Consider the following 12324-nt stretch of genomic DNA (forward strand, 5'->3'; position numbering starts at 1 on the left):
TTCAAAGTGCTAGAGAGGTTGTGCCCAAGAAGGTATATATATATATATATATATATATATATATATCTGCATATGATGGAACTACCCCAAAATAAAGAAAATCTGGTAGGAAATTTCCCTCTGGATTCAGAAAACCACTTTTAGGCCTATTGAATTTACCCCTCACCACTACCTATTCCATGCAACCCTTTCCTTCATTAAATCCTACAAAGTGTTACCCCACACTTATTGAATGCAGCTAAAAGTCTCATTTCTAAATATCAGAAGCAGAGTCGTTGCCCACTCTTCGAGACTGGCAGATTGTTCATGGAGGCGGAAAGATGAATTTATATTAGCAAACAGAAAGTACAACAAATCAGGCCGAAAATAGGATACTTACTCCTACTTGATACATGGGTTCTTTATTTTTGGTAGTGTATATATTTCTCAGAACCACCCTAGTTGGCCAGTCCTATGCCTGCTATCCTGCCCCTCCTCTCCCCCCCACCCCCCCCCACCCCGCAACATTTGATATTGAAGGTTGTAGGACCTGCGGGTTCCCCACACATACCCCCCCTTTTTTTTTGCAAACAGTAGAGAGATATAGTTGTTTTTTCTAGGCTTTCTGAACAAACCTGATGAGTTTATTATAATTTTTTTTATTTTTCTGTATCAAGCGGCTGCGTCCTCCATCCACGATGTGAGGCTCACCTTATTTGATATAAAATACTACATTTCTAAGCTAAAAATAACAAGTGAAAACTATAAACAAAAAAGATGTAACTTGGTATATAAAAGATAAGAATATTTGTCCCAGATAAGTCCAAACCAGTGAGGCATGTGATGAAAATAAATCTTTCTGCCCAGATGATTGCAGCACAAAAGTGTACCACCACCTTAAGTTTAGAGGACACTTACCGGAACAAATGGCCTTTATATAAAAAGGGTCAAATGAGCTGTTAGGTCAATATATCATCTGTACTGGAACTTAAGTTGCCTTTAAGTCTCCACATATGATCACCAAAGCATCGCATTCAGTGACATGAGATATTTAGTCATGACATAAAAAAAGAATTGGTAAGGCCCATATAGTGTAAAACTGTACGTGTACCATATATACTCGAGTATAGGTCGTTCCGAATATAAGCCAAGGCCCCTAATTTACCACAAAAAACTGGGAAAAAACGTATTGACCCAAGTATAAGTCAAGGGTGAGAAATGCAGCAGCTACAGTAAGTGGAAAAGAGGGTCAACAATGCCCATCTGCAGCTGCATGCCTTCCTGTACATGTGTCCTTTGCATGTGTCCTGTGCAGCCTACCTGTGTCCTGTGTAGCCTACCTGTGCATATGTCCCTGTGTCCTGTGCAGCCTACCTGTGCATGTGTCCCTGTGTCCTGTGCAGCCTACCTGTGTCCTGTGCATGCCTCCGTGTGCCGATCTGCATCCTCCGTGTGCCGCTCTGCATCCACCAATCAGCGTGTCATAACATTCGGCAGCCATTCCACTGTTTAAAAGCCACGCCGCCTCCTCGTCTGTGATAGGCAGAACACTCCATTTCCCAGCAGTCAGCCTATCACAGACATTCTCTCATCCTCATACCACGAATGAGGATGAGAGTATGGCCGCCGAATGTTATTATCACACGCTGGCCGCCGTCTGTCTGCATGACACACTGATCATATAGGCAGACGGCGATGACTCAAGTATAAATCGAGGGGCCTAAAAAAAAGAGCTGAAAATCCTCAACTTATACTCGAGTATATACGGTACTTTTATTAAAAAATAAAAGTACTTCTTCAAAAATGTTTCATGCTAAATAATTTTTTCATGCACTTATATATTTTTATATTTTTTTACCACATATATTTTTTACTGTTTTTTGCTTGACACATTTTAGCACTTATACAAGCCACCGTACGGCATTCCCTATACAGTGCACACAGCTTTACATCTGTGGTTGGGAATTTGTTCCCCTTATCACCTGTTATACTTCCACCACCCCCCAATCTATCATTTTTGATAGTTTAGCTTCATAAAACAGCACCACTTTCCCTTTTTTTGATTCTTATACACTTATTGGATTTCACTTTGTGAAGTTTGTTATAGGGAGGCAGCAGTTCACGTCACTCCTAAGCGCGGAATACTTGTTTAATTCTTAGGTACTCCAATGTATGAGAGTACCACTGTGCCTTTATAAAGAAGTGTGACCGCTACCTAAAAGATTTGTTTGACATGTTTGATTTTAAAAGTTAGTTTATAAATCTCCAGCAAAATTCAGCCTAGTCTAGGTTGTTTTCCTCCAGTTTGTTTTAATGGAAACAGGAGGATATTTCACCAGGACATAAATGGCTGGCATCTGACCTCCTTCCTGTGAAATAATTAGTCAGGTTTCACCAAATTGGCTGCCATGCTGTAGAACACTTTCCTTTGCAACATGATAATACGGGTTTTATGATTTTCCAAATTGGTATTTGTACAAGAATTGTGACATTTTAGACTGTACAGGCTGTATGTTTGTTTCTGGTAAGTGGCCCACAAGCTAGTAAACCCAGGATCAGGTTGACAGTCCTGAAGCATGCAAATTTAAAAATGATTTAGTAACGGCAGCTACCATATTTCTGTTCTCAGCAGTTCACCTCAAACATTTATGACCCAGGCCTGAGTTCCTAAGATAAGTCATGGTGCTATCAAACACCTTTTTGATTCAGTCCCTTGACATATGTAATTTTGTAAATGAAAATCATATGAGATTGTAATTATTTTGATATATTTTTTATTCGTAGTACGACATAGTTCATAGAATGTCAAGTTTACATCCCCTAATGTGCTTCGCAAAATCTACCAAATTGGGGAGGCTTGACCTTTTATACTGTTATTTTCTGTTTTCTTTTTAGGGAGAGGAGATATTTTTGGATATGTTTGAAGATGAGTACAGGAGCATGGCGGTGAGTTTCTCCGTTCAAGACACCTCAGACAACCCTGATAGGCCTTTAGATCTTATTTTATTTTGTACATTGATGCCCTTGCTCATTTATGCGCCATGAAATCTAGAAGTACAAATTTAGTCCCCCAATTGCAGATTTTAACTTATACAGATTATTTCTTTTTAAATAGCAATAGCTTCTCCGCAGGATGTGGAAACAAGAAGATCTGAATAAATTAATAGGGTGGGCAACTACATGACAAATAAGGTTTAATATAGAAAAATGTAAAATAATGCATTTGGGTGGCAAAAACATGAATGCAATCTCACTAGGGGGAGAACCTCTGGGGGGAATCTATGATGGAAAAGGACCAGGGGGTCCTAGTAGATGACAGGCTCAGCAATGGCATGCAATGCCAAGCTAATGCAAGAAAAGCCAATAGAATATTGGCTTGTATTAAAAAGGGAATTCGCTCCAGTGATAAAACCATAATTCTCCCACTCTACAAGACTCTGGTCCGGCTGCACCTGGAGTTTGCCATCTAGTTCTGGTGCTGGAACTGGAGAGAGTCCAGAGAAGGGCAACAAAGTTAATAAAGGAACTGGAGGACCTTAGTTATGAGAAAAGATTACAAGCACTGAACTTATTCTCTCTGGAGAAGACACACTTGAGAGAGGATATGATTTCAATGTACAAATACCGTACTGGTGATCCCACAATAGGGATAAAACCTTTCCGGGAAAGGGAATTTGAAAAGACTCGCAGCCATTCACTAAAATTAGAATGAAAGTTGTTTAACCGTAAACTGCGAAAGAGGGTTCTTTACTGTAAGAGCGGTTAAAGATGTGGAATTCTCTTCCTCAAGCAGTGGTTTCAGCAGGGAGCATAGATAGTTTAAAAAAAATAGGCACCTAAATGACCACAACATACAGGGATAAACAATGTAATATTGACATAAAAGTGCACACACAGGTTGGACTTGATGGACTTGTGTCTTTTTTCAACCTCACCAACTATGTAACTATATGTTGCAGATTTCATTATTCTTTAACTGTGAATACATTCCAAATAAATGTCACATTTTTGTCTTCTAGAACAAGCCTCTTAATGTAGAATACTTGATGATGGATGAATCTATATTACTTCCTCCAACTGGAACACCATTGACAGGCATAGATTTTGTTAAGCGTCTGCCTTGTGGAGATGTTGAAAGAACTCGTAGAGTAAGCTGCTTTCTGTGCTTTTAATCTCATAATAATGTCAATTTTCGCTTAAAAAAGAACTCTGAGATTGCAGAAAAAAAGTTATTGTTTGTTAACTGTCTCCTTAAAGAAAGGTTGCTGTGAGAGAATATGGCTGCCATTGTTGACTTATCAAAATGTTAGTTGCCTGGCTAATATACTGACCAATGGCTAAAAGTAAGCACATTGTGAGTTCTGACTTCACTGACTTTAATTGTATGCTAGTTCTGGGTCCGTCATTTGGAAAGTATTGAAGCCAGAGACAGTCTTCTAATTATTGATTTTCTGTATTCCCCTCTCCCAAAAACATAGATGACATGTATAACAGAACAACTATTAAAGTTTATCAGATGTTTGAGCCTTTATAAGATACTTTAAAACTGAAGATAATGGGGATTTTTTATTTTCGTAGAAGAGATTTTTTTGTATGAAAAAAAGCTGTTCTTCACAGTTTCACACAGCGCTCCACAAGGATGCCACCTCAGCTCGCAAACTGTGCACAATTATATGAATGGAATGCTCCGAATGGCTGCAGTCCAAGATCCACCTGTATTGCTTCTTGTAAAAATGGGACACAAACAGTGGGGGAAGGCATGAAGAGGTTGGTCAACCTCTTCATACCTCCCCCCACACACACTTTTTCTGTGTATTTTATTTACAAGAAGCAACAAAGGTGGTTATTTGAGTGCAGCCCTCTGAATCATTCCTTTTATTTCAAGAGATTTTTCATATACCAAATTATAGAGTTGCACAGTGCAACGAAACGCAGGGCTAGTTTTATTATTCTACCAGCCCGCTTGATATGGATATCTTTGATTGCTCCATTTCCTATAGTCAATGGTTGGCGTACTTCAAAGGATTTTGCCACTGTATTAGTAACTATAACCTGGAACATCACATAAGCCAAACGTTGCTGCTCTTAGCAATTTGACAAGCAGATCTTACAAAATGTTCATCTACTCTATGTACATTCCTGGACATGACTGGCCATACAGTTATACATTTTCATTTGAACATGCATAGAAAAATAATTGAGCGGAAAATTACTTCTGGCTATCACTGAAATAATTTGTTAGAAAGCCCTTGATTTTTTTGTCTGAACCTGCTATTTGAATGGAATCTCAGACATATTAAACAGGTTTAATTACAATAGGTATGATGTTTCCACAATGTAAACCACATTTACAGTTAGGGTTCACACGTATGTTGTTTATGAAGAACGAAGCATCCTGACTGGACATCATTTGATATCCTGTGAGAAAGCACCAATTGCGAGGCCGCGCAGCAGCACAATCTGTCACTGGCCGTGTCCATGGATGGCTAATCAGAGTAACAGCTCACTGCTGGTACCTTGTGACGAATCACATCAGGTCACATGACAGTTGTACACAATGGATGGCTTCCTTTCATGCCATCCATGTGTACAATTGTGTTGCTAGTGGTGATTGGTCAACTTGATCACATGATACAGACAGGGCCAATCACAGCCCATCTGTACCATGTGATTAGCTTTGACTTGTCGCAAAAAAACAGACTGTAAAAAAAAATTCCTGGGGGCATGGCCGGTGCACAGATGAGTATGGCCGCTTAGCTCTGTAGCTCCAGAGTTAGGACGCCTGCTGGAGCATATTGCAGCAATCCTGAGCACTCGGGGACAGCGTTTTTCAGCCCCACAACATTGGGCACCATCAGAGACCCTGTCTAGGAAAAGAAAAGAGCAGAAGTGACAGTGCCAGATGACGGACTTCTTCTCCCTGCAGCTCCAAAGGGACTTCCAAGATGACGTTCCTCTGCCTCACATGGTCACTCACAGGGGAAGGGAGCAGCAAGTCAGGGCTCAAAGGGTAAAGCTTCCACATACTCCCAATGCAGCAGCCCAAACTCCCAAGCCTCATCAAACATCTCCAGCCCAAGTTAAAGCCAGGCATAAAATGTCAGAATCCACAGGCACACCAACATGGTTGAGTGCACTGGATATATCACTAGATGACATCAGGGAGTTACAGGACTCTCTATTGGCTTTCCCCACATTCAACCAACCTGTGATGGATACAACTTTAAAAGATATGCTCTTCTCTCTCTAAGAAGCACTACTCACGCAGATATCTTAACCCTGATGCAACAATTTAAGTCAGACATTGGAGAAGTAACTGATAGAGTTCTGCACATTGAAAATAGAATGGGGGAGTTTGCAACAACCTTCAATGATTTTTTCGATGCCCACAATAAAAGAGGGGATGATCTGGCCTGGATTAAATCCAAACTGGAGGAACGCTCTAGGATCCCTGAATCGGTTAAACACTACGAGCTCCAGGCGTTCTTCACTGAGATCCTCAGAGATGCCCTTCCAGACTTGCCCTGGAAGATCTGACCATTGAACCGTATACATAGACTCCCGAAACCCAAACATCTACCTGAGCATCTTCCTAGACACTATTGCCGTATTCATTTCTTCATGACCAAAGAGAAATTAATGGCCTTATCTAGAAATCCAGATAAACTACCAGGGAGCATGCAAGATCTTACCCTTTTTATCAATCTATCACAATACACCTTACAGCCCAGGAGAAATGTAGCCACAATAACGAAGTCACTCCACAATCATAATATCGTGTACAGGTGGAACTTCCCTGCCAAACTGCTGGGAGGGGAAGACCTTCTCAATTACCACCGTAGATCAAGGCCTTAAACTACTGAGGGATTGGGAAATCCTTGAACCTGATTCTTCATCTTCTGACGATACCCAGAAAAGGTGCTTGCAAAATCTTAATGGACATGATGAAGAAGTTGGCTGAAATGCTCAGCAATCTTTCAACTTATGTTTAGCAGCTATGGCAGGCACTCACAATGCTATATACAGCTGTATGTTTATTTTTTTGAAACCCCCAAAGTTTTGCAGATAGTTATCTGCTCAGATTCTCGTTTGGATCCTCTTTTTTTTACATTCAGTGGCTGTTCTCTTGCCTCATTGAGTTTGGCGGACTACAACACTGCTAATTGATTACGCTATTCCTTCTTGTATTGTTTTTTTCTGTTACTTATTCCTCAAATTTTCAAATTTATTGGTTTATTTTTCCTTTTTGCTCAACCCATCTCCATCTCCATCCTAAATTGCTTCAATGGCGAGATACTGAATACCATTGTTACATAAGCAGAAGACACACCACCCCTGGAACAGAAGCCATTTGTAGCCTCTTTGTAACCTCTTTGTAGCTCACCCTTAGGCACTTTCCTAATAATAGATAATCATCGGGACAATTCCCCATCTATAGCCCATATCTATTCTGACATTGCAAACTCTCAGTACCTACACTAATACAATATACAATTTACAATCTCTTCCTTGAATGTTAAGGGACTGAACAGCCTAGCAATATGATATGGAAGGAAGTGAGGTCCCTCAAATGTGACATCCTATGCCTACAGGAGATGAACTTCTGTGACCAGAAGTCACCCATATTCACCAACAAGAACTTTCCATTTATATATCAAGCCAATGCTCCATCCAAAAAGAGAGGTGTTCTCATAGCAATCAAGAATACGGTGGCATTTAAGCTCCTCTCCAGGATTCAGGATGATAAAGGACATTTTCTTGCTTTTAGTTTGTGACATGAACAACGTTGTATGCACCTTAGTTAATGTCTACTTTCCAAATGTGAGACCATTGGCCTACCTGAACAAAGTATGGAAGAGAGTTTCTGAAATTTGCCAATGATATATTATTGTATGTGGAGACTTTAACAGCATCCCAGATGGATCCTTAGACACATTGGCTACCACAAGATCTCATTCGCAAAAAGCTACTCTATCTAAATTCATTGCTGCCTCTCAACTCTTTGATGTGTGAAAATGTCAGCATTCAACTAAAAGGGACTACACCATTTTTTCGAATGTTCAGAATGTCGTCTGTCATATTCCCGCTTGATCTTTTTTTAGTTGCTAAATTCTTGTTGCAGAATATAACTATATCTGATATACACTGTATAACTTGGTCGGACCATGCCCCTGTGTCTCTCACAGTTGGGGGTGGAGGTGTGGAAACTAGAGCAAATAGGTGGCAAAATTACAGTTATTTAATGAATCACCCTGAAAACAAGCTTAAAATTGCACAACACATCAAAGATTTCTTTACATTAAATGGCCACTCAGTTTCCAACCCCACCACACTGTGGAACACACACAAGGCATACATGTGAGGCATTTTGCTTAAAAATAGATCTATAGACCTTAGACAATTACTGATCTCCCAACATAACTGCCAATTGAGGGTGCTGAAATCCGATCACTATTACAAAGGAAATAAAGCAGGTAAGCTTTTAACAAACCAGCTTAAAGCAGTTGTATACCCGCAAAAAAACCAAAAAAAAAAACGTAAGAGAAGGCATAATGAGCTAGTATGCACCACATACTAGCTCATTATGAAATGCTTACCTTAGAATGAAGCGCCGTCACCGCTGAGGGACCTGACATGTTCCCTCAGCGTTTCTTCCGGGTTCGCGGCTCCGGCGCTGTGAGTGGCCGGAGCCACAATAACGTCACTTCCACGCATGCCCACGGGAGTCCTCTTTCCGGCAAGGAGCTCTGATTTTCTGGCTGCATCCGCCAGACGTTCAGAGCGCATGCGCCGCTGACGTCAGCGGCTGTATGCAAGGCGACTATATATTCATTTTACCTACAGGCTTACCTATAGGTAAAAATGTGAAAGCGGGGTATACAGGGTATACAACCACTTTAAGGACAAAACCGAAAATAGCTTTTCTAAAACACCATGCTAAAGGCACTAAATTGTATAATCCGAAAGATATTGATGATGCATTTAGTGATTACTACAGCAATCTGTATAACTTGCGAGATGACAAATCTATCCCTCAGCCTACCCCAGAATACATTAAGGAGTTCCTAGACTCCATGTCACTTCCAAAAATCACTCAGGAAGATTTGAATCTATTAAATCTCCCATTCCTGACACCCAATATTATAGCAACCATCAAATCACTACCCCACAATTAATCCCCAAGGCCCAGATGGCTATTCCTTAGAATACTATCAGCTATTCTCAGATTTGCTCGCCCCCCTACTTGGTGGAGGTGTATAATACAGCCCTGTCTGCTGCTTACTTCCCCTCTGAAATGCTTACAGCAACAATTTGTTACTTTACCCAAACCTGGGAAAGAGCCGGATACCACACAAAATTTTAGGCCTATTTTATTACAGAATGTGGATCAAAAAATGTATGCCAAAATCATAGCCAATGGGATAGTGTGTATCTTGCCATTGTTTTCCATCCCCATGGGCACAAGGGTCACTGTAGTATCTGGGGATTACCCTCACATCACCATTTTCAAAACTGTATGAGGCAAATTTTGTACCACTTGTTAGTATGATTGATTGTGAATTGGAGTGGATAAAACATCATTACTTGTCATGGTCAGGGAGATTGGTGGCCTTTAAGATGCTCCTGCTTCCAAAAATCCTATATCTATTTATTTTATTTTTTTTTTATTTATTTCAGTTACTTATATAGCGCCATCAATTTTTTTTTAAACAATACATTTTTATTGGTATTTTTCCAAAATATACAAAATACAAGCAGATTTTTCATTTCTCATTTGTACATATTGTTCGCCATTCAGGAGCTTACTACATTAATAGAGTAAAACAGATTAACTGGTAGGGTTACTAAGAAATATCCTCAATGAAACATTGTACATTTGTCAAGCCTGTCACCCCTTGTGAGTACACACTGTAAACAGACTTTCTGCTTAAGTTTTCAAAGTTAGCCCTGAGAGGACCTTACTGAGGGTCCCCTCAAATATACTATCACGTAAGTTCCCTGTAAATTTGTCGTTAACCAATAATAATAAACTTAGAATGACTGATTCATCTTAGTTAGACTTTCTCATTCTTTTGATAATAGGTAAACCACGTAGTGTTGCTATGTTGTGTGCTTAGTATAATACCATATCATATATGCCCATACCCAATATTGGATTGTACCACTAGACCTTTGATGGTTGTGTTTCAGTAGTGGAGGATTAGGAATAGTTTTCATACATGTGAGGAGGCATATTTAGAGGAACTCCAAGTTTCCCAATGTTTGTGGAAACTCGGGGTTCTCCTTTCTGTATATGCTAGGATTTTTTCCATAGTGTATTGAGCATTCACTCTTGATATGACTTCTGCAATTTTTGGAGGTGAAGTAGAACGCCATTCCTTGGCTATTGCTATACGTGCAGCAAACAAAATGTGGGTGACTACCTTTCTCCTCAGAGGAGGATAGTTTTCGATGTCTAAGCTTAGAAGAGCAAGAGCAGGGTTGATGGTACAATCAGAGCTGGTCACCTTTCTAATTAGTGACTGTATTTTTTGCCAGAAAGGTTTTATAGTTGCACAGTTCCAGAATATATGGAGGATATTACCAATAGCTTGGCAGTTTCTCCAGCAGAGAGGTGTAATACTAGGGTTCATTTTGTTTAATCTGTGCGGAGTGATGTACCATCTATGTAAGAGTTTTTGTGCATTATCCCAGTGATCTACGCATGCTGATGATTTATGATTGTATTTTATCACTTCATGCCATTGAGGCATAGAAAATTCTTTTTGTAATTCAAATTCCCATTTCATCATGCTGGGGGTTTTGGAGTGTAAGTAGAGGGGGGTGGTGAATTTGTAAAAGAGCGATATTCCCTTACGCTTATTAGAAGTCTTGTTTAAGAGGAAGTCCCACAGAATCTGTGGTATAGCTATCTGTCGTATTGGGTTTTTGCTCTTGTAGTGGTGTAATTGGTACGCTCTATATCTATCTATCGCATTTTGATGAGGTGGAGCAGGTGTGGTGAAGTTGTCTCCCGAGGATTTCCATGGTTGGACTGAGAAGTTTGGGATTAGGTATTCGTAGGATGCCAGAGGTACGTTTAGTTTTCTAATTTTGGGTGTCTGTTAGGTGTTTATGCACTAAGGAGGACCAGGCATCTATCGTTGCTCGTATAGTTGAGTAAGGTGGGGTGTTTGGTCTGCAATGTATACAGGCTGCTATAGCCAATGCAGGGAGGTCGTGACCTGGTGTTACGGTGCGTTCAATGTCTGACCAGCGGTTGTCTGTTTGGCAGGAGAACCAGTATTTCATTTGGTCCAGTATTGCAGCTTTATAGTAAGTCTGTGCATTAGGTAACCCTACTCCCCCTAGATGTTTAGGTTTATAGAGGTGGGCCAATGCTATTCTGGGTTTTTTACCCCCCATATGTATTTTTTCAGGCATTTCTCTAGTTGTATAAAAAATTTCTGGGGAATTGGTAAGGGTAATGATCTGAAATAATATAGGAGTTTTGGTAAGATTTGCATTTGGTATGCAGCTATCCTCCCCAACCATGTAAGGTGTAGTTTGGTAATTTGATGTAGTTCCTCTTCGATTTTTGTTAATAATGGAGGAAAGTTTTGGGAATAGATTTTGGAGGAAGAGGAAGTCAGCTGCACACCAAGATAAGTAATGGAAGGTGGGTCCCAGTTGCAAGGAAAAATTTTTTTCAACCTGCTTTTGTTCTCGTTTGATATATGAAGCGAGAGTGCATAGCTTTTGGTTGTATTTACTTTATAAAAGGAGATTTGTCCGAATTTATGTAATAGCGTTTTGACAATGGGTAAAGAAGTGGCTGGGTTTGATAGAGAGAGGATTATGTCGTCAGCAAACAGTCCTATTTTGTGGTTAACAGAACCGACTTTAATGCCTTCTATTTTGTCATTAGCTCTAATAGATTCTGCTAGTGGTTCTATGACCAAAGAAAAAATAATTGGGGATAATGGGCATCCTTGCCGGGTGCCGTTAGTGCAAAGGGGTCGGATAACAAGCTAGAGGTGTAGACTCTTGCAGATGGGTCTGAATACAGGGACATAATTGCTGAGTGTATCATTCCCGAAAGACCAAACTTGAGTAAGGTCCTGGACAGGTATCCCCAATGGACCCTGTCGAAGGCCTTTTCTGCATCTAATGCTAAAAAGATGCTGGGCTGCTTGCTTAATTCTGATATGCGCAGGAGGTCTAGCATCCTCCTCGTTCCATCTGGTGCCTGTCTGCCCTTTACAAAACCTACCTGGTCTAGTCCTATGAGGGAGGGGGTTATTTCCATAAGTCTGTTTGCTAAAATTTTTGCATAGATCTTTAAATCGGAGTTTAGTAGGGAAA

At 40.2% G+C, this 12324-nt stretch overlaps 1 protein-coding gene across 11 annotated transcripts in view; it reads left to right on the forward strand.

The window, feature by feature from the left end:
* Nucleotides 1-12324, forward strand: part of CLEC16A (C-type lectin domain containing 16A) — a 1646984-nt gene that overhangs the window by 976230 nt on the left and 658430 nt on the right. For all 11 annotated transcript variants that reach the window (XM_073591184.1, XM_073591186.1, XM_073591185.1 and 8 more), the window contains 2 exons: nt 2875-2925; nt 3999-4127. In XM_073591184.1, the coding sequence (XP_073447285.1) occupies nt 2875-2925; nt 3999-4127 (180 nt within the window). The remainder of the gene's footprint in view (nt 1-2874; nt 2926-3998; nt 4128-12324) is intronic.

This window comes from Aquarana catesbeiana, linkage group LG06 (assembly GCF_042186555.1).
Source record: "Aquarana catesbeiana isolate 2022-GZ linkage group LG06, ASM4218655v1, whole genome shotgun sequence".
In the NCBI taxonomy this organism is placed as follows: Eukaryota; Metazoa; Chordata; class Amphibia; order Anura; family Ranidae; genus Aquarana; species Aquarana catesbeiana.